Raw genomic sequence first — 22,382 nt, 5'->3', positions numbered from 1 at the left:
CAAATCTTCGTCACCTCTCATCTGGCTCCTGAGTTCCAGTCTCCCCCTTCTCCAAAACATCCTCCACATCGCTAGCATGTCATTCCCCATATCATGACTCTTCACTGGTTCACTACTGCTTCTCGGATAAACTCTCAAGTTCTCAGTATGGCATTTAATTCTCTAGAATCTGCCTCCAGCACGTCTTTCCAGACATTTTAGATTATGCCCTTTCATGCACTCAAAATTCCAGCCAAAGTGGATGCATTCTGCAGTCCACCTTTAATCTCTTTGCAAGCTGCCCCCCATACCCTGTCTTACGTCTGCCCCTCGATAATCTTTCTTCAAGGCTTGCTTCTGGTGTTTCCTTCTCCAAATGTTGGTGCACTCCCCCTCCCCCTTTACTACCTACTCACAGAGAATGTAGCTCCTTGAGAACAGTGTTTTTCATTTTTATCTCTGTATCCCTAGTGCCTTGCACATAGTGGCTGCCTAATCATTGTTTGCTGAATTGAATGTTCGAAGAGTTCACTTTGAAAATGCCTTTAATTTCACATGGTAGGACACGAGGCCAATACTATTATCTTTGCCCTTACCTCATCCTTTTCACAGTCTTCATCAATCTCAAATACATGACTGGGAATCTTTTCTGGTCTCAAGGATTTGCTGAAAAAACAATGAAATCTTCTTAGAAACCAAACAGCACATAGAGAAAGCTTCCAGATAAATGAACTCTCCTCTCTCCTTCCTATGCAGGACACGATGAACTACAGAGAGGGACAGCCAGGGCAAGGCAGAGACGTTTGGCCACCCTGTGTACAGCCATGCTTGGAGAGGGGCCAGCCCAGCCCTGAAAGCATGCATCTGTCTCATGTCCCCACAGCACATCACCAGCCTCCAGCCCCTTGACCTCAGAGAGGAGGCTGAGCGTGCAGGGGGAGTGTTGTGGGGAAGGAATGGCAGGCCCTGGAAGAGGAGCACCTCAGTAAGGGGACCTTTAGGTTAGCAGGCCTAGGCTGGATGAGGGAACGGTGGCAGTTATGCCTCGGAGGTGTGGGGTTGGGGATTGGCTGACCACAGGGAGGAAACAAAGTCTTACTTTTACCACCTCCCACCCTCATTCCATCTATATTTAACAAGAGAAGAAAGAAATCACCTTACTCATCCCTGCCTCACAAGTCAAAGGATCACAGATCAAGAACTGGAAAGGACCTCAGAGACTATCTAGTCGAACCCCTCCACTTCACAGAACAGGAAACTGAGGCCCATGCTGGTTAAGTGACCTGCCCAAGCAGCTACACTGTGGAGCAGATGGTGTGTTAGACTCGGAGTCAGGAAGATGAGAGTTCAGATCCAACCTCAGACACTTATGAGATGTGTAACCCTGGGCATGTCCCTTAACCTCTGCTTGCCTCAGTTTTCTCATCTGTAAAATGGGCATAATAATAGCACTTACCTTCCAGGGATGTTGTGAGGATAAAGTGAGATAATATATGTAAAGCACTGTCTAAATGCTCACTAGTCTTACTATTTGTGTCAGAAGCAGGAATGGCGCTCAAGTACTCTGCCTCCCAAGCCATCTGGCTGGAGAGGGCACAAGAGAGGAATCGAGGCACGCTCTTTAGAAAAGCGTCCCACAGCTCATCAGTCAAAGGGTCAGGATTAAAACCCAGGTCTCCTTACTGTCCTGCACCCAATGCTCCTTCCACTCCCCCCACAGTCAATACAAAGACAAGGAGCATGGCAACTAGATTAGCGAAAAGGGCAACCGATGAGGAGGAGTCAGAAAACCCAGGTTCGAGTACCTACTTTATTGTTTCCTTGCAGTGCAACCTTAGGTAAGTCACTTAACATCTCTGAGAGTAAACACCCTCATTTGTCAAGGAAAGAATAATGCCTGCTCTACCTCCTTGACAATAACTGTGAGGAAATATTGGGGGGAAAATGTAAAAATTCTCAAAGCTTAATAGTGCTTTATTAGCAAAGGGGCTTGGGAGGAGCAAGAGTATTCTCCAGGGCATAGAAAGAGGTAGCTTTGGGATTTCAGCTAGGAACAAGGCACTCAAGAGTTACCATCAGACATGTTTTAGCTGGTAATGGAACCAAGGAAAGTCCTTAGGAAGAAAAACAACTTGTGCATAGACAGAAGAATTTCTTTGAGGTATATACGTTGTCTTCAAAGACCAAACAAGACTGATGTAAATGTCATGGTTCTTGCAGAAACCGTAAAGAGGGATGGGGATTCCATCCATTGCTTCCACTGACCATATTCTTGCTAAGAAGGATGTTATTAGGAGATACAAGATAATAGATGCAATGGTTTGCTTTCTTTAAATTAAAGGCACCATTTAAGTATGAGGTATTATTCTTCCTTTGAAGATATTTTGATCTTTTGCAACCACAAAAATAGATAAAACTGCCAATTATTAGGATCAGCTTCTTCTCATTTTGTTTTCTTTGACAAAAAACACCACACCACTGGAAGTGTTATTAATGCTTGTGTTGTAGATTGCAGGACCTTGTGTCAGCTAAGCCCAGTTCCTCTGAGCCTCCATTTCCTCATCTCTAAGATGGAGACGATGCTTACAAGCCCTATTTCACAGGGTCTTTGGGAGGAAGAACATTTTATAAATCATGAGGAGTTACAAAAAATGGGATTTTTTTCCTTTTTACAAGAGGGCAGAGGGATTTCAGCCAAATTCTCAGCTTTTCTGTGGGACCAGGAGTTTCTAAAAGATCTGAAACAATCAGCGAAAATGGACACCCTTTGAAATTGTCATGCACCGTCCTCTCAAAGTGTGACAGTAGATGGAATGACTGAACAAGAGATGATCTTCTTAAAGCTATCGACTGTAAAAAAGTCAAACAGCAAACTCACTGGAAGTGCCAAGAAATCCCCCAAAATGAGAAGGGATGAAAAAGAAGGGCAGAGGCAGCCCAAGACTGGATGGAGCTCTCCAAACCAGGACCAGTTATCCCCGCCCTGTGAGTCCAGATGGGCCGTGAGCTGGAACTGGAGCCCGTCAGTACCGGTACAGGTACCAGCTGGAGGCATCCTCGGCTGAGCTCACCATTGGCCCCCACAGCCCTCTCTGCCTCCCTTGGGGCAGGACACCATCTCTGCTGGCGGCACTGAGGGCTTACGGGCTTTACAACTGTTGCCTTGATGGTCTTTGGGGCATTCTTTTTATTATATATGAGTACGATTGTGGCTAATACAAAGAGGCCTCAGTTAGTTAAAAAAATAAATAAGCGAGTCTAAAACCTCCCTGTCATGATGAATTATTTCTGCTGATTGCTCGTTCAACTTACCAGGGCAACATTCGAAAGTCACCAGAGAAATCTTCATACTTGTAGTTCACCACATGCCAGTCTGAGCTGTATGTCTTAATACACTGAAAGCAGACTGAAATCATTAGTTGGGGGCATAGAAAAATAAACACAAATAGTTATTTTAAAAGGAGGTGCTCCGGGTGTTTGATTTTAAAAACAATTCTCATTGATTTTTGTTTTGGTCACCTGCATTTCTCAATGTAGCCCTTCCCCCCTCCCTGTTATCAGCCATCTTTGATAATAAAGACATTTTTTAAAAGAGGAAAAGTTAGTAAAAGGAAGAGCTTGGCAAGAGGCCTTTATAAAAATTTTTTTTAAAAAAAGCAATTTGCAAAGAGCTCTCAGCCTCTTCCTGGCTGGAGCCTAGGAGCTGAGGCTCTTCTACTCAGTCTCTGCCCAGACTTAGCATCTCCATGAGGCTGACTGAGGAGCTTGGGAGGTAGGCCAGTCACTTCAGCTGCAGCCTGGCGGTGCCACTGTATAGGTCACGGACATTATTGCAACTAGATTTCTGCTTCACACAGAATCCAATGAACTCCCCAGCCTGGCCAGGTAGAACACTGGACAGCCTCTCTCTTACTTTAAAATTACAACCACCATAAAAGAAAAGGAATGTATATTAAATGTGTCAGCAGGAGCTGGGAAACCATTCGGCCTCTACCTCTTTGACAAAGAGACTCTGCGCCTTCCTCTCAGCATCTTCTGGGACCGTGGACTCAACCGTTCTTCTCTGACGCGCTATCACTGAAACCTAGGAGGAAGAGACAAGTCTTGCTGACTCTGGCTCGCCAAGCCCCTGGGGTTTGAGTGAACATCAGAGTATCAGATTCAGGGCTTCCCCTACTCACAGACAGATCCTCCATGGGGAACATGAGTAGGTCTCGGAGAGGGTCACTGTAAATCTGGGCTTTCCTTTGGGCAACAACATTCTCATAATCCAGAGGCTCGACAACTTTGGTTTTCTCCTTTGTGGAAAAAAAAAGGAATTCATGCTGTGAATTCACACTGATAATAGCAAGATGGCCCCATTTAAAATAAGAGAAATTTACCATTCAGTTTCTCCATTTCCTCCAAATAGCATTCTAAGTGAAGGAATCATTCTTTTCCCCAAAATACTTCCTGGGAACACTTTCATAAAACGGTTAAGTGCCATTCTCCACACCCCCCTCCCAAAGAAAACCAAACACAACACTTCTCTTGCTTAAAATGATATTATTGCCCTCTGATTATCTGTGTGAGATCTCCAGGCCTTCCATGGGTTCTATATGACAGAGGACCCAAAATGACAGATATCCACCAGGATGTCTAGGGCTCCAAAGTCGCATCACTTCCTAACTCCACAAAATGCACAAATCCCTGGAGTCTCTCACTTGGAGCCTGTAATACATTTATCCTTTTCTCACCTTTCTATTCTTTTTAGTCCTCTGGGCTCAATCAGAGCCAAGCTTAGATATACATTGATCCAAATCATGGTAGACAAAAATCAATAACTAAAATAACAGCAGATTTTAAAATGTATTTAAGTGACTCTTACTTTCAAAAACTACATAAAGATCACTTGATGACACATTAAAGCTCAAATATGGCCCATCAGAGGCAGCTTTGGAGTCAGGAAGCCTAATCTCTGCCACATACTAGCTGTGTGACCACGTTTACAGGTTCAGTAAGATTCAGGATCCCAAAAGACAGTCCAAGGAAAGGAGGCCATTAATGCACAGGACCCCTAGTGTCAGAGAAGGAGGGAGAACATGAGGTTCCAGATCCATCTGTAGAGATCTAGATCAACTTTCCCTAAGCCAAGGCTTGCTTGGGAGGTACAGGTGGCTGCTGAGACTTCAACCCTAGGCTGGCATGACTGAGAGGTAGAGCAGGCAGAGCAAGAATGAAGTGAGGTAACTTTATGGAGGTGAGAGGAAACATGAAGGGGCACGGACACAGTGTCAACTGCTGGGATCCCAGAGAGAGTAAAGGACCCAATGGGTGAAGCAGATGGGGTTTTAGAGTGTCCTTCTTTGGACCAAGCTCTAGGGCCAGGGAGCAGGGAGCTCAGACCTGAAGTGTATATGGTTCAGAGTTGAGACCGATGGTTCCTCATATTAGGGAGAATTCTTAGATGATTGGCAGCTAGTAGCTTCCAAAGCCCTGCTGCCAGGGCCAGCAGTGAGCAAGGGTCATTCAGCGGCTCCTATTGGTCCTACTCTGACTCTAGAGATTTGCTGAATTCTGTACATCTCCGACAAGTCAACTCCCAGTCCCAGGCAGCTAGCTAAGACTACAGTTGCAGAAGAACTGTCATTCTACATGGGTAGAGGGAGTTCCCTCCACTGATTAAATCAAAGGTATAGACATACCCTCAATATAGATTCAAATATATATCATCCTTTTAGAAAAAGAATATAAGTAGTCCACAATCAGCCCATGGACTTCATGTATTCACACATTCAGATGTGGGGGAAGGGAAGGAACAGGACCCCACTATTCACAGAATGCTGGGGCTAGAGTCAGAAAGATCAGAGTTCAAATCCAACTTCAAACACTTACTAGCTGTGTGACCCTGGGCAAGTCACTTTAACCTCTTTCTGCCTCAGTTTCCTCAGCTGTCAATCTGACATAATAATGTCTAAAAGCATAGTGTACAGAGCCCTACGCATGTAGATAGGAAGACCAGAGTTCGATCCGGCCTCGGACACTTCCTAGCTGGGCAAATCCATAACCCCTGTTTACCTTAGTTTCCTCATCTGTAAAATGGGGTAAATAACAGCAACCACCTTGCACGGTTTTTGTGAGGACCAAACAAGATGATATTTGTAAAGTGCTTAGCACAGTGCCTGGCACATAGTAGGTGCTCTAGAAATGCTTTTTCCCTTCTTTCCAGTCAATCATTTAATTCAGTTTGAATTCAGCAATTTCAATCCCACAAAAATCTTCTGGGCCTCTACCATATGTGGGCCACTGGGTTAGTTGCTGGGGGTACAAAGACAAAAAACCTCACCAAACAGTCCCTGTCCCCAAGTAGCTTTCATTCTACAGACGATGAAACCTGCACACAGATAAGTAAGTACAAGGTAGAAAACGAAGAGAAATCACATAGACCCAGCAGTCTAGTGAATCTGGGGCAGGATAGACGAGGAACAAATGGGAGGCTTGGGAAAGGCCTGGAGGAGCGAGGAAGAGAAAAGCGCCAGAATGACTCTTTCCCTCCCAAGAAGCTTCTGGGCCCCAGAGGAGATAGGGCAGACAAGTACCAAGATCAACAGGACACAACAGCTGAGAGGGAGGGGCCCAGGGCTCAGAAGAGAAAGATGAGCTCAGATGAGCTCTGGACCGTTTGGGGGGAAGAAGAGGGAAGATTCTGGCAAGCCCTTGTACAATTAGGGAGGAAAACCAAAGGAATTAAAAGCATTCGAACCAGCAGGAGTTACTTTACAAGATCCCAAAAGGCAGCAGCGAGTCCTAGTTTCAATGGCTAGTTTGGATTTGTATCAAAATAAGGTACAGATCAGGTGGATTATATACACATGCATACACGCACATAAGTGCACACATGCGCAACTACCACTACCTCCCCGAAAAAAATCTGCATCTGCAAATTCAAATTCAGAAGAATCTTGGGCTTGACACTTTCACAATAACTAAAGAAGAAACTAATTTTCCATCTCGACAAGGCATAACATTTCAGGCTGGTCATGGTACAGTGGAATGAGTGTTGGAGTTAGCCATTCAAAGGCCCTAGATTCAAATACCAGCTCTGCCACTTACTAGGCTGGCCAGCTATTTAACATGTCTGGCCCTCAGTTCATCATACATCAAAAGGGAGACAAGATGGAATGGCTGAGTTCTGAGGTTCCTTCTAGCTCTGTATGATTCTATGATCCCACCCTCCTTCCTCCCAACATATTTTCAGAGAACAAAACCAGAAGATGCAGAATTGTAAATGAAATGAAAATAGCTTCTACCAATTCCAACCCTAAAGTCTTGTTTTAGTGATGGCTACCATACTTCTGGGGGCAGCTAGGGGGCGCAGTGGATAGAGTACGAGACCCAAAGTCAGTCAGGAAGCCTCAGCAACAACCATCTTCCTGAGAGTATAATGTTTCCTTATAAGTAAAATGGGGGTAACAATTGTACCTGCCTCCCAGGGTTGTTACCAGGATCGAATAAGATAATAATTGCAAAGAACCTGGCACACTGCCTGGCACAGAGTAAGTCCTATCTAAATGTTAGCTATTATTATTATAATATATAAGAGCAGCTAGGTGGTTCAGTGGATAGAGCACCAGGCACCAGGCCCAGAGTCAGGAAGACCCAAATTCAAATGTGACCCCAGACACTTCCTAGCTATGTGACCCTGGGCAAGTCACTTAACCCTGTTTGCCTCAGTTTCCTCATCTGTAAAATGAGCTGGAGAAGGAAATGGCAAACCACTCCAGTATCTTTGACAAGAAAACCTCAAACAGGTTCACAAAGTGTTGGGCACGACTGAAAACGACTCAACAACAACAAATTATTGTTATTATTATTATTATTTTGCTGAACTTGTTTTTTTTCCTCTTTTTAACAGAATGGCTGCTTGAATTAGGGGAGGTGAGAGATATATTCAAATATGAAAGTGATGTGAAAACAAAAGATATCAATAATTTTTAAGGAGAGGTGAGAAATCTAGTCCCAAATACCAAAGCGCAACCTACTTCATCAGAGGACTTTAGACTGGGAGAAAGTATTTACCTTGAGAGAAAGGAAAGTCTTTTTCCTTCTGTTTTTGTACCCACAATGCCTAGAACATAATAGGTGCATAATAGGTGGACTGACTGCCTAAGGATCACCTCCCAAAGACTTCCCACCACCTGCTTCAACTGACTCTGGGAAATACCATCAAGCCCAACCAAACTACATTTTGTTTTCTCATATAGTTTACCTTTCACTTGAAAAAGAAAAGTCCAAGCCAATTACTACTAAAAGTGACAACCACATCCACCTCGAAGCTGTGAGGGATGTTATAGGAAACAATGAGAATTCACTTTTCTTTAAAGAAATGGCGGTAGAAATCAAGTCTTCAAATGTCATTTAAAAGACCTGACTAAAGTCCAATCCACTCTGTTGTAAATACATTTCTCCTCACAGAATTGCTCCATCCATCTCTTCTACTTCACAAGGGTTGTTTTGTGACAGGAAGAGTGGAGATGCTGGCCCTTGGTTCCACAAAGTTGCCTTGAAGCCAGATACGCATGGCTTCCGTTTAAAACAGTCGAGGCCAAAGGAAGGATTAGAGTCTAGCACTTTGTTTCCACCCTTTTTCCCTGTGAGAGCATGGACAAATAGCCTGAATGGAAAGGAAATGGAAGATCTATCACTTTCCATAACAGAACAGCTCCAGGAGTCAGCACCAGAAAGATAGACCTTGAATTTTGATTTTAGCCAAAACCCATTATAACCCAGGGGTCAAGAACCAGAACACCAGCCCTTTAGAATTTCCATTACAAAGTGAAATCTCCCACTTAACTGGTCCTCAAGTCTGCCAAGTCATGCACCTTTTTGGAAAGCCCATTAACATAATATATTAAAATATTTTGAAAACCTGCAGGCACTGTTATTGATGTCAGCTATCACCATGATAACATTATTCTTCTCCTCTCTTTTAGTGGAGGTCAGATAGAAGTGGTTCAAGGACAAATTGCTATTCAATTATTTTCTTATATTTAGTTAAATGCACATTAATGTAAGTAGATAAGATAGCTATTTTTTATAACTGAATAAGAGTACTGAGATGTAAGCTCATCTTCTGTAGACTCATTGAAAGCATCATCAGGACAATCACAGTAGCAGAAAGGATAACAGGGATGACAGCCCATCCCCATACGGTTTTACTTTCTTCTATCAGGTCTCTATATTTTAAGAGTTTTTCATTCTACAGACTTTAGCGAAAGAGCATTTGGTGTGGCAACATCTATAAATATGTTATTCTTATATTTTTATGGATCAGTGTTATGTCTATTTGGCTAAAGACAACAGTTCTATTAGAACTGCTACAGTTCTAATAATTTATTTATTGAATTCTCAAAGATACTTCAGGTTTGTAGAATGGGGAGTTGCCATCTGTCAGTATATGACATATAATGATCTTCTGGTGTATAATTCTAGCCACCTCATTATATCTTTCTTGGTACCCAATAGCTGATATTTTTTTGCAATCTGCAGTGATAAGCTATAGTTACTGCCATTTCATTGCATAAACTTTGCTGACCAATAATTCCAGGGTTCTTAAGATTAACCGTCCTATAATTTCTACCGGCAAGGACCTGATCCTGAATTACTATCATAAACTTCTTCACTTCAGATAATAAATCCACATGACATAACCATTTGTTCAACACTTCCTTATCAACATGTTACTGTTTCATGTGGATGCTTGCCCACAAAGAGTGTTTTGATTCCATTCTTGGATAAGCTCCACCTGAAGATAAACCACTTTCAGTTACATTTAAGGAATACACAGTACCATATACCTGCTGTCAACCTTTATGACTTCTTTGTGAAATGAAGTCTGTCTGTTCCAGAAGAATTTCTGCACACTTTTAACCTGTTTATTCTGTGCTCTATGAACACTGATCAGTTTTCTTCCTTCTTTCCGAAGAGGCAATGTTAATCTTGCTGTAGTTGCCCTAGGGTGAAGCGCCCTGTGTTTCCTTAACGTTTTACAGATATTTGTTTAGACACTTGCAAGAGCCAAAATCATCCATTTTACAGTGCCAAAAAGTATACAGTAAACTGATATGATAGTCACTCTGTGTTCTTCTTGTTAAGTTTTGACTTCAATTTGCCAGACAGTCCCTTAACGTGACATAGTCTCAGCTTTCTCTTTGCCGGCCTTACTTTTTGTGCCTTGCCTGGAGAATACCAAGTCATCTGTAAATATTGCCTTCATCCACAGGTTTAACGTGACCTCTGGATTTGAGCACAAAGTCTTTCATCTCTATTAATCCCTGGTACATATTATGCCATTTTTAGATCACTGGAGAAAGTCTTCATGAGATGAAGGAGTTGTTTAGGATGCTTTATAACTTGATGTCCTCCAGATATATCTCTCTTTGACTTGAAAGACAGACTTAGGGGCAGCAAGGTGGCGCAGTGGATAGAGCTCTAGCCTTGGAGTCAGGAGGACCTGAGTTCAAATCCAGCTTCAGACACTTGACACTTAACTAGCTGTGTGACCCTGGGCAAGTCACTTAATCCTCTTTGCCTCACCAAAAAGCAAGAAAAAAAAGAAGACAGACAGACTTAGTTCTGCTCAGGAATGATGATAATGGGTTTAAGGCTAAGTAGAACCATAGCAGACTTAAACTGTCTCCCTGGAAGATACCATGTTCTATAACAAGTATTCTTGATAGTTGGCATGTCAATAAAGAACAGTCTTCCATGAAGACATGAAATACTTTTATATTCTCACGCTGCTTAGATCTATTTTATATATTTGCAATACTTGACTAAGCCTTGAGTACAGAACAAAGAGGTATGAATGCTTCAGTGGTTTCAGGATGGCTTGTCTAACAATCAGTTGATCAGTAATAAGTTGTTCTTTATATCCTTGGGACTTTTTGACATACTCTTTTAGCTCCTCATCCAATATGTTATTTTCTTCTAAGTGTCTATAGAGTTCTTGAGCAATACAAGCTGTGTATGCTTCCTATTAGGCAATTAGCCAATGTCTTTAGAGGAGTTACTGAGGTCCTCATATTTTGGTAATAAACATGTGATGCCTTCTGATTTAAAAATAAAACAATGGAATCAGGCTTATATTGGAGAGGAAGTTGGTAAAGTGCTTCGCTAATAATCTGTGAACATACTGTGAAGCTTGGAGCCAATAATTATGGATCTTATCCAGACCTGCTACTCTCCACTTGTAGCCATTTCCTTTTATGTCACTACTCTATCATTCATTATATTGATGGCAGAAAATCTGTTTCACATCTGATCCAATTTTCCTTGTCACTCTGTTGGACTTCTTTCCATCAGAGAGACGAGAAATGTTTTCTATCCTCCTTTCTTGGGAGTTCTTTCTCCTCTCACTTCTTCGTGCTCTTTTGGTACCTTGTATTGCCTTATCTGTTTTTGGCTTTCACTTTCAATTGCTGCCTAAGGGAAACAAGAATTTCTGATTCCAGATTCTATACTGCAGGTTCTTTTTTGGTTGCTTTTAATCAAGCAATATGATATTTGTTTTCTACTGAACACTGTTGTTCGATATTCACGTAGTCTTCCCAAGTCTTTCCATAGACTTCAATAGTTTTCTCGAACTGCTTCTGTTAAGGTAGTGTTACTGTAGATGCCTGTCCTTAGGGGTTTTCCTAATAAAATTGTGCATACCCTTTGATCCAGCAACACCACTACTAGGTTTGTATCCCAAAGAGATAAAAAGGGGAAAGGACCTATTTGTACAAAAATATTTATAGAAGTGGAAATTGAGGGGATATCCCTCAATTAGGGAATGGCTGAACAAGTTGTAGTATATGATTGTAATGGAATACTCTTGTGCTATAAGAAATGATAAGCAGGATGGTTTCAGAAAAACCTGGAAAGACTTACAGAAACTGATGCAAAGTGAAGTGAGCAGAACCAAGACAGCATTATACACAGTAACAGCAATACTGTATGATGATCAACTGTGAATGACTTAACTATTCTCAGCAACACAATGATCTAAGACAATTCCAAAGGACTCATGAGGAAAAATGCTATTCACCTCCAGAGAAACAACTGATGGCATCTGAATGCAGATCAAAGAATACTATTTTTCACTTTCTTTTTTTGTGGGTTTTTTGGTCTATGTTTTCTTTCACAACATAACTAATAGGGAAATATGTTTTATATGACCGCACACATATAACCTATATATCAAATTGTTTACCGTCTCAGGGAGGGGAGAAGGGAAAAAGGCGGAGAATTTGGAACTCAAAATTTTATAAAATGAATGTTAAAATTGTTTTTACATGAAATTGGGAAAAATAAAATATTATTTAATTTTTTTAAAAGGAGTTTTTCTAGATAGCTCCACCTTTCATCCTATGGTTCTTATGGTAGTAATGGCTACAGTATGTATTGGTATATGCAGGTCATGAAATGTTTTTATACTCTGTAAAATATTGTGGGAGAATATATTCATGTATGATGCTCTTAACAGATACCTGTTTTTAAAACTGCTCTGTTTTGCCATCAAATTCTAAGAAAGGCTTTTAGGAACTTGATTCTGAGGGTGTCCATCTTCTCTTCAAAATCATGCAAGACAGGCATTATTTTGCTATCCATTTCATTATTAAACAGCATTTCTGCTTTGCTGAGTCATCCTGTCTTCTTCTTATACCAGAACCTGAAGAAGGGCTAATCATACATCTCTTTCTTTTTATTTATTGTGTCCCTAGTGCTTAGCACAGTACCTGGCACACTGTAGGCAGTGAATAAGTGTTTTAGATTGGATTGGATTACATTCATATTAACTCTGCTTTTAGAGATGCTGATCTGAGTACCAGGATGGCTTTGGGTAGCTGCCCTATTTCTTAGGTTCACAAGAGCAGTCCTATCACACTGACCAGGGTACTCAACCCATCAGTGGCATTTCAGGGTTCCTGCTGTACTGTCACAGCCACCACAGAGGTTTCAAGGGGCACAAGGTTTCTGCCAGATAAATCACTGGAGCTAGTACTTCCCTACTTAACAGTTCCTCCCCCTCGGTTGAGGAGGCGGTTATACTGTTTTTGTTGTTATTTAAATGCAAAAGGGAACATGATTTTTACCAGATGCATAAATGAATCTATGAGGCAATGAAGTTCTTTGTAATGGGTTTTATAGCATCACCTCACAGAATGACCACATTTTCAGAGGAGGTCAGTTAGACCAACCTCAACCTGAAGGGCACCCTTCCCAGCATTCCTGACAAGTGGTCGCATAGCTAGATGTAGTGGTATGGGATTAATGTGGGCCCTTACTCTAGCACCATGAAAAGCACTCTTTTATGTCTATTGGAGCCTTTGTCCTGACAAAGGGATCCTGGCCTCAGTCTGGGAAAGGTCCCTCCCACCCAGATGTCCTCTCATTAGCCAACATAGCTTTCTGATAAGTTGAAAGATGTATGGCATAAAAAATTTGGCCCTATCTAGAGGGTCTCCCAGTAAAGGTTGCTCTGTTTCAGCACTTAATAAAAGGCTAGGGACAGAGGCCATCTGTAAAGAAAGGAGCCCAGGTGTCAGCATTTTCCCTGGAAGCCGAGATGAAAAAATAAGCTTCCCAAATAGCAGCCTCCTCAGCACTCACTGGCCCTAAAGCAACTGTTTGTCTTCGGGCTACTAGAGCTTCAGATCTAATTGATAAGTTAAGCACTTTAAGAAAACATATGGCTCCTTCAGGCCGCAAAGGTAGCATTTAATTCATGGTTGCAGAAACAAGAATGCAAACTTATCTCAAAGCTACTGAAAGAGCCAGACAATTTAGCTTTACAGAGTCTCATTCGGCAAGATTAGGAGAGTGTCCAAGTTTCATTCATGAAATATTTAAAATATTCATTCATTCAACAAGCATTGATGAAGTAAGCTATCTGTTCTACACCTGCAGTGGTCTCAGCCCCTTGGGCAGTACCCAGAGTGCCTGGCCTAGGGCTGAGTCCACAGGAAGTGCTCAAGTAGGCTAAAAAGGCCATCCCTCGAGCTATGAGGAATCTAAGAAGCCATCCAACCCAATGCTTCAGAGAGGATGAACCCGCATATTTGTTAGAAGGGTTTCCTTTTCCTTTCTTTTTTTTTCAATGGGGGGAGGGAGATGGGAGAGAAAATAATTTGTTAATTGAATGAAAGTGTGGGGTTCCAGTGACTAGCCCATCCCTTACAAGTGACTACCTTTGTTAGGTGAGAATGTTTCAGATCAGTCAATCAGAATTGAGACAACAGTGCTCACTTCTAGGAATCTATCAAAGCCATTGTGTGAGAGAAACCAAAGGGTCACAAGTTCCATTGTGTTCCTAGATTCCTCCTAAGACAGGCATGAATCTACCTGCACTGAGCTGAATAAAAACAAAATTCAAACCCTTTCAATTTGGGGATGGACTCTATCCTGCAAAATATTCTCAAAATTCATTCAAAGCTGTTTCCACTAATGCTATAATGTTTACCAAAGGGAGGTTTTGGCTTTTAATAAATGCAGAAGATACCAAGACTCCGTGGTTTGGGGAGCTAGTGGTCGATCTACGGCTTCTCCCTTTCGAGCTGCTCTTTCTGGAAGGGATTAACACCTCAAGTTCTTTATAAGAACAGAAGGAATCGTCAGATTCAGCTTTAAATGGGCAAGACACACATTACAGACAGTAACAAAATAATGTCAAAAGCCAGAAGTCTTTAGAAGTCAGCAGAGACTGATGAAGAGGCTAGGGCACCTGATGTTAATAATACTATGCAAAAGCCCAAATGGGAGAAGCTAAGGACGTGCAGGCGACCTTAAAAAGAAATCCAGAAAACACAAGCCCAAAAGATAGGGATTCACAGGATAAAAGGAATCAAAGGAAAAAAGAAAACCCCTCCTTCCATTTGGGGACAGTTTTTGTAAGTGAACAAAGTCACTTCTAAAGTCCCCAAAGTCATATTAACACTCCTTTTTCCCCTAGTTTGGAAAAGGACTTTTCCCTAAGGCTTCTATCACCTGAATTCTGAAACCAAACAATAAACTTTGTTTAAATAACTTAACCCTCATTTTCTTTTTTTTTTGATGCATTTTATTTCCAATTTTTTATTTTATTATTTTATTTTATTTCTGGATATATTTTTATTCCCCTCTCAGAATCAGTCAATGAGATTCCCCTTGTACCCTCATAATCTCCCATGTATATCCAGGGAAAGAAGGGAGGTAAAGTACCACTGGGTAGCTCTTCTTGGGACCTAAGACTGGTCATTACAATAACCCAGCATTCAGCTTCATTTTAGGGTTTTTTTTAAATTATATCAAGCATTGCTCAAATACAAGGGATAAACAAATCCCAATAAATGCTGAGAGGGGCCATTTTTTAATATCCAACTCAGTTAATGCTGGTAAGGGTTTACTACACCCGGCCAACTCTCAATTTCCTGTGCTAAGGGATGAGATGAGATAGCAGCAATGAGTTTACAAATTAATCTCAAAACAAACACCCCCAAAAGCCATTTCAGTCAAAAGTTTCATTTTCTCCAACTCCAAAGCATTTATCCAAGATCCTGAAAACTGGAGAAATGAACTGACTTAACTCCCCTTTCTGACAGTTACATGTCTCAAACACAGGAAGTAATAACAAGAACAGGAACCTTCTAATCACAAGAATATTGTTCCTATGTAGGACTCACTGGGCATGGAAATGACAGACAGTCTAAGCTTTAGTACAACAGCAACATTCTTCCTCAAATTTCAAAGCCGTTGATGAGTAGATAATCAGACACATAAATCTTTCCTAGCCCCTCTTTCCTATGTTTCCTGTCTACAACTTATTTGCATACATTTGTTTGCTTTTTGGCTCCCCCATTAGACTGTGAGCTCCTCAAGGGCAGGGACTGTCTCTTACCTTTTTTTGTATCCCTGACACTTAGCTCGGTGCCTGGCACAGAGTAGGCCCTTAATCCATGCTTGTTGACTGACTGTCATAACTGAATGTTGCTGATTGCCACAAGGGTGCCCTCCAGTGGTTCTGTAAACTCATCGATGCGGGACCCACAACCCATCCACACCTATACATCCTGAGTGATTCTCATTCACATCACCCCCCCACCCACACACACAGGAGGACTACCCAACGTGTTGTGGCCATTATCTGCTTTCTCCTGATATCCTGAAGGCACTAGCAGAGCACACAGGCTGATAAACAAAGGTTCATCCCCCAGACCTTAGTATTCTCTGGACATATTTTCTCAATATGATATCCTACTGCCTCTACTAAAGCCCACATCAGATGGCTCTTTATGGCACAGAGGTGTCCCTGAGTTATCAAATGCTCTAACAGGGCTTACCAAACCGGAAAGGCTTAGAATCAAGACCCAACAACCTCATGAGATGATAAGCCTAGCCCAGTGAAGTGAGGCTCTGACAAGGGGCAGCTAGGTGGCACAGTGGATAGAGCACCTGCCCTAGAGTCAGGAGGGACCTGAGTTCAAATGCAGCCTCAGACACATAACACTTACTAGCTGTGTGACTCTGGGCAAGTCACTTAACCCCATTGCCTAGCCAAAAAAAAAAAGTGAGACTCTGACAGAGGTGTGCTGGTACCAGTTTGAATCAGCTGAAGCTAACATACATTTTCAGCGTGAGTATTTATGCTTCATAAATTAGCAAATGCTGCAAAGAGGGGCTTCATTCATTTTTTGTTGTTTAGACTTAAGTATTAAGAAAATGTTAATAATGTAAATTAAACTTAAAAGTGTGCCCTGCCTTGTTGGAGAGGCTGTTGTTAAACATTTACCAGCACATTCCTGGGCTCAGGGCCAGAGGGTTGGCCACCAGTTGATAGTTTTTTTCAATCACAGCAACTCAATGCAAACCATTTAAGGTGTAGAAAAAGGAGTACCCACAGTAATGAAATCCCAGAATTCCTTAACAAAAACTATGGTGTGGCTTGTCCTATGCCTTTTCAGAAGAACAAAATCATAAATAGGGATGCTTAAACTACAAAACAAAATCCTAAAAGGACTGATCTACTTGGGTCATGAACCTAGTAGTTTACAAAAGAACACTCATAAAGCAACCAAATAGAGTTTTCCTATCCCAGGTCAGACCCATCGATCCATCCCAGTGGTCTGTACTGACAGTGGAGCCACGAGAAAAGACTTCTCCCCAATGTCAACCTCAAAAGATTATACATGTGCTAAAGATATGCAAGATTCTCTTAATAAAACACTTTTTTATACCTATAATAGTCATGTTATGAAAGAAAATATAGACAAAAAAACTCAAGAAAAATAAAGTAAAAAAAAAGTATGCTTCAATTTGTATTAAGACACCATCAGTTCTTTCTCTGGGGAAGGGTGGCATTTTTCATTATAAGTCCTTCAGAGTTGTCTTGGATCATTGTATTGCTGAGAATAGCTAAGTCATTCACAGCTGGTCATCTTACAGTATTGCTGTTACTTTGTACACAGTACATTTCACTTTACATCAGCCCATGCAAGATTTTCTGAGTTTTTCTGAGAGCATCCTGCTCATCATTTCTTATAGCACAATAGTATTCCATTATAATCACATACCATGGCTTGTTCAGCCATTCCCCAATTGATGGGCATCCCCTCAATTTCTAATTCTTTGCCCCCCAGAAAAGAGCTACTATAAATATTTTTGTACATATAGGCCCTTATCCTTTTTGTTTTTATCTCTTTTGGGATACATACCTAGTAGTGGTATTGCTGGGTCAAAGGGTATGCAGGGTTTTATAGCCCTTTGGACATAGTTCCAAATTGCTCTATAGAATGGCTGAATCAGTTCACAACTCTATCAACAACTCATTAATGTCTCTTTTTTCCCCACATCCCCTCCAACATTTGTCATTTACCTTTTCTGGCCTATTAGCCAATACAATAGGTATGAGGTAGAACCTCCGAATTGTTTTAATTCACATTTCTCCAATCAATAGTGAGAGTATTATAGAGACATATGACTTGCATTAATTTAAATTGGCCTAAATTCTTTTTGAATCTCTTCCCAACCAGCATAAATCTTTTCAACCAAAGACCACCAGACAGCAAGTTCCATCATGTTTTTTCCTCAAACCCACCTCTCTTCTGAACATCCCTACTCCTACTGAAGGCACCACCATCTTTCCATGTCCCAGATTTGCAATTTCCAACATGTTCTCCTCTTTCTCCCTAACCCTTCATAGCCAATAGACACAAAGTACTTTTGGGGGGTAGGGGGCCTTCCATATATAGTGGTCCCTGCATGAGATGGACCAGGTGCAAGGGTTTTACGGCCTCTTAAAGGAAAGTCCACAAAGCCGATTTCAGATGGCCCAGGCCAATGCCTGGCTAAATAAATGTGGTGCTTGCCTGGGACCCATTGTATGCAATAATGAACAATTAGCTTCTCCAACACAAAGTGGTTAGCCCACTGTGGGGGGCTTTGGCTGCTTGGGTGGTGCTTTCTTTGGGTACTCCCTCTACCCATGAAGATATCAAACCCTATACACACTGGTGGATTGTCTCCTGGAATTGCTGCAGCCAAAACAATAGGCCAACACCTGGTGGCCAGCCCTCCGGTGCACTTAGCTAGGCTTGTCTATCATGACGTCTGGTCCACTCTGCCAGAATCTGACTTCAGCTCACTTCTAGAAGGCTGGCAAGACACAATCCTATTTCCCTTCTACGTACATGAGATGACAAATAACAGTACAAGGCAGCATGTTAATAACAATAATAATATGGAAACCTCCAAAGACAGGTACAAACAAGAAATGTTGCAAGAGTATAGGCAACTGTATATGTATCATTTATGCCCACGCAAGACTGCAAGTTCCTTGAGAGTAGAGACTTTCTTATTCGTCTTTCTATGCTCATTACACGCACACTGGAAGCACTTAATGTTGAATGATTTAAGGGATGTACTTACACAATGCAGCTAGGGAGACAAGATGTAAACGTGAGCATCAAAAGGTCAACCCCCTTTGTTTTGGCAGGGCAGGGGTGAGAGGAGGTCAGCCAGGATTTCATTGGGCCTCTTGCGTCACTGAGTCTGGGGCACAGAGACCACTCGACAGGGAGGTGTCAGAGGCAGAACTTGAACCCAGCTCTTCCTGACTACAAGGCCAGCTCACTAATCACCAAGGCATGCCATAAACCATATCATAAAGTAGTAAGAGGCCCAGTTATGGTGATCCAAGGATATGGGATTAAAGCTGGATTCAGACAGGTGGAGGTGAAGAGAGAGGAGCACGGAAGGGATATGTACAAAGCAGCACAAAAGCAGGACATGAGAAGGCATGTTTGGGGTGAGCAGCAAGTCTAGCTTGGCTGAAGCAGAGGGCTCATGAACACAGAGCCGGGAGAGAAGGGATGGGGGTGGGGAGACACACCTTGAATTTGGGGCTGGGATGTCTGAATCTGCTTCTGTGGGCACTGGAAAGCCATTAGTTCGAGTGGGGAAATGACAAGAGGAAAGGAGCGCTTTAAAAAGATTAACGTGGCACGGATATGCAAGACAGACTGGAGAGCCAAGAGATCAATTAGGTGAGTGGTGCAGCAGTCCAGGCAGGGGAGCGCCTTGGCAGGGAGAAGAGTCAAAGATTCTTTTTCAAGACTCAATCCATGGCATGGATCACAAAATGATCACTGAATTTTAGAACTAGAAAGGACTTTACAGATTATTTGGTCCAAGTCCCTTATTTTACAAAGGAGGAAACTGAGGCATAGAAGGGATAAGTGATTTAGTGATTTGTCCAAGGTCATAAAGCAAATGATTAGAACAGCCAGGATCTGAATCCAAATCCACTAAATCCAGGGTTCTTTCCACTACGTCAAGCTACCAGGCCACCTCCCAAACTTAATTAGATATTACCGAATAGGGATGGAAATGTTATTATTATTTAAAAACAAAACCCAAATTCCATTTGGAAGGCTCACGTTTCCCAACATGGTTTCCCTCATGGTTTAGCATTTTAGGAAGGTGCTTTTCCCACTCTTACCCCACTCCCCACCCCCGGCTCCTCTTACCCCACATGAGACTTCTAACAACTACAAATGATGAGAGGGCAGGGGCCCAGTCATTTTCTAGGGATTTTTCAACTATAATTCATTTATTTACATTTCAAATGAGAAGTAAATCTATATATTGACTTGCCTTCTTTAAGAGGTCCTCAGGCTGTCCTAAATAACTGTACTGAAATGGTTGGGCCTTGAAATCATCATAGGAATAAATTAAAAGTTAAAAGTTCCTGACCACTGGATCCTTAACAGTTCAATATCTTTGGCTTAAAGTTGCTATAAATTCCTATTTCCTGGTATGTAAAGGAAGTCTATCATCCTAAAAGCCACAGGCAGCAGGAAGAAACTATGAAGACTCAAAAGTGCAATTTACAAGTCCTGGGTGACTTTGCAAAAGTGTCACCATTTATTGTAGAGCTGGGGGAGGCTCGGTCCAGTGTGATTAGATTGGGCCATGCCTTTATGAAGGAGGGTCCAGTGGACTCTTCCCAAATGACCCCTGCTCACAATGGAGCGCTCTTCTACCTTTCCTGGTCAATCCGTTTGGAAGCAGCCTTAGCACGGCAGAACTTGGGGCCATACTCACAGAGGAAAGGGCAGTGACTCTGTACCTGCTTTAGGCATTCACCTCCGATATTCTCACCTCTGAAAACTGTCAAGTGTGCACAACTGGCCTGTAGCTTCATTACCCTACTCTGTTTTTCCTTCTGTCTCCTATCTCTGCCCCCACTTCATTCCCCTCCTCATTGCCCACCTGGCTATACTACTCTAGGGTATCTCTGACTTTGCCACCATTTGGGTTGTTCAGTTGCTTTCAGTCGTGTCCAACTCTCCATGACCCCATTGGGGGTTTTCTTGGCAAAGATACTGGAGGGGTTCACCATATCCTTCTCCAGCTCATTTTACAGATGAAGAAACTGAGACAAATAGGGTGAAGTGACTTGCCTAAGGTCACATAGCTAATAAGTATCTGAGGCCATATTTGAACTCAGGTCTTCCTGACTCCACGCCCAGCACACCATCCACTTCACAAACTAACTGCCCACTTTTCCACCATGTCTCTGAGTTAAGTGACCCAGCCACCCCCTTCCCCTTTCATCTTCCCTTTGTTTTCAGCTTCCTTTTGTGTGTTGTCTTCCCTCATTAGATTGTAAGCTTCTCAAGGGCAAGGACTGTCCTATTTTCATATTTGTATCCTCGACACTTTGCACAATGCCTGGCACATAGTAGATGCCTGATAAGTGTCTACTGACTGTTTATTGGCTGACCTTTGCTTAAATATCTTTAGCGAAGGGTAACCCTCTACTCTCAAGGCAACTCATTCCACTTTTAGACATCTCTAATTGTTGGGAAGGGCAGGTAGGTGGTGCTGCAGTGGATAAAGTGCCAGGCCTGAAGTCATGAGACTCATCTTCCCGAGTTCAAATCTGGCCTGAGATACTTCCTGGCTGAGTGACCTGGCCAAGTTACTGCACTCTGTTTGCCTCAGCTTCTTCATCTGTCAGATGAGCTGGAGAAGAAAATGGCAAACCACTCCAGTATCTCTAGCAAGAAAATACCAAATGGGGTCATGGAGAGTCGGACATGACTGATAACAACTGAACAACAAAATTGCTGGGAATTTCTTCCTGACCTTATCCTCAAATCTGCCTCTGTGTACCATCTACCCACTGTTTCTAGTTCTGTCCTTTGGGGCCAAGGATAACCAATTTAACCTCTCCTCCCCAAAAGCCCAATGAATGTGGGGTTCACTGAAATCATTCCCTGTTTGAGTGAAGTCAGGATGAAGAGAATCTCAAGAAATATAACCAGAAATCCTTTTCATTACTCATATTACTCCACAAAATAAAAAGAAAGAAAAAAAACTCAAAAGGGACAAAGTGGACCACCAAGCAAATGTTTGGTGCTATTATCCCCAATGAGGCCATAAGCTTCAGAAGGGAAAGAATCTTGTCTTCTGTACCCCTGTCTCCTCAACTCCACCTTTGATCCACAGAAAGTGCTCAGTGAAATTTGAATGTGAAGATAGGTGGGGCCAGGCTGCAAGTTTCCAGCACAGATTGCCCCAGGAGAGGATAAGAGGACTGGAAGAAGGGGAGGCAGTCTGCTTGTTACCCGTGTATTGCAGGGGAGCTGGGGAAGAATGGTTGAGAAAACCTCAAAACCGTGAAGCAGTTCAGTGTAACAAGAGATATCTTTAAATGGCCAGCACTGGAGTTTGGTGTTTTGTTTTTTAAAATATACAGTATTTGGGGAAGAAACATTTGGTCCAGTGGAAAGACCACTGTATTTGGAGTTCGATGGCTGGGGTTCAAATCTGTCTGTGTGACTCTGGGTAATTCACTTGACATTTCAACTTCTAGGTTTCCTCACCTGTAAAAGGAAGGG

At 42.2% G+C, this 22,382-nt stretch overlaps 1 protein-coding gene across 3 annotated transcripts in view; it reads right to left on the bottom strand.

Annotated features, from left to right (window-relative positions):
- The window catches only part of DOCK11 (dedicator of cytokinesis 11), a 174,493-nt gene that overhangs the window by 126,927 nt on the left and 25,184 nt on the right, over nt 1–22,382 (bottom strand). For all 3 annotated transcript variants that reach the window (XM_078147802.1, XM_020963411.2, XM_020963412.2), the window contains exons 2-5: nt 4,161–4,277; nt 3,974–4,063; nt 3,292–3,374; nt 576–645 (exon numbers count right to left, since the gene is read on the bottom strand). In XM_078147802.1, coding sequence (XP_078003928.1) covers nt 576–645; nt 3,292–3,374; nt 3,974–4,063; nt 4,161–4,277 — 360 coding nt within the window. The remainder of the gene's footprint in view (nt 1–575; nt 646–3,291; nt 3,375–3,973; nt 4,064–4,160; nt 4,278–22,382) is intronic.

This window comes from Phascolarctos cinereus, unplaced genomic scaffold (assembly GCF_003287225.1).
Source record: "Phascolarctos cinereus isolate Bilbo 61053 unplaced genomic scaffold, phaCin_HiC Scaffold_8;HRSCAF=390, whole genome shotgun sequence".
In the NCBI taxonomy this organism is placed as follows: Eukaryota; Metazoa; Chordata; class Mammalia; order Diprotodontia; family Phascolarctidae; genus Phascolarctos; species Phascolarctos cinereus.
Note: the sequence above shows the minus strand (reverse complement) of the source record. Positions and strands in the feature narration are given on the sequence as shown.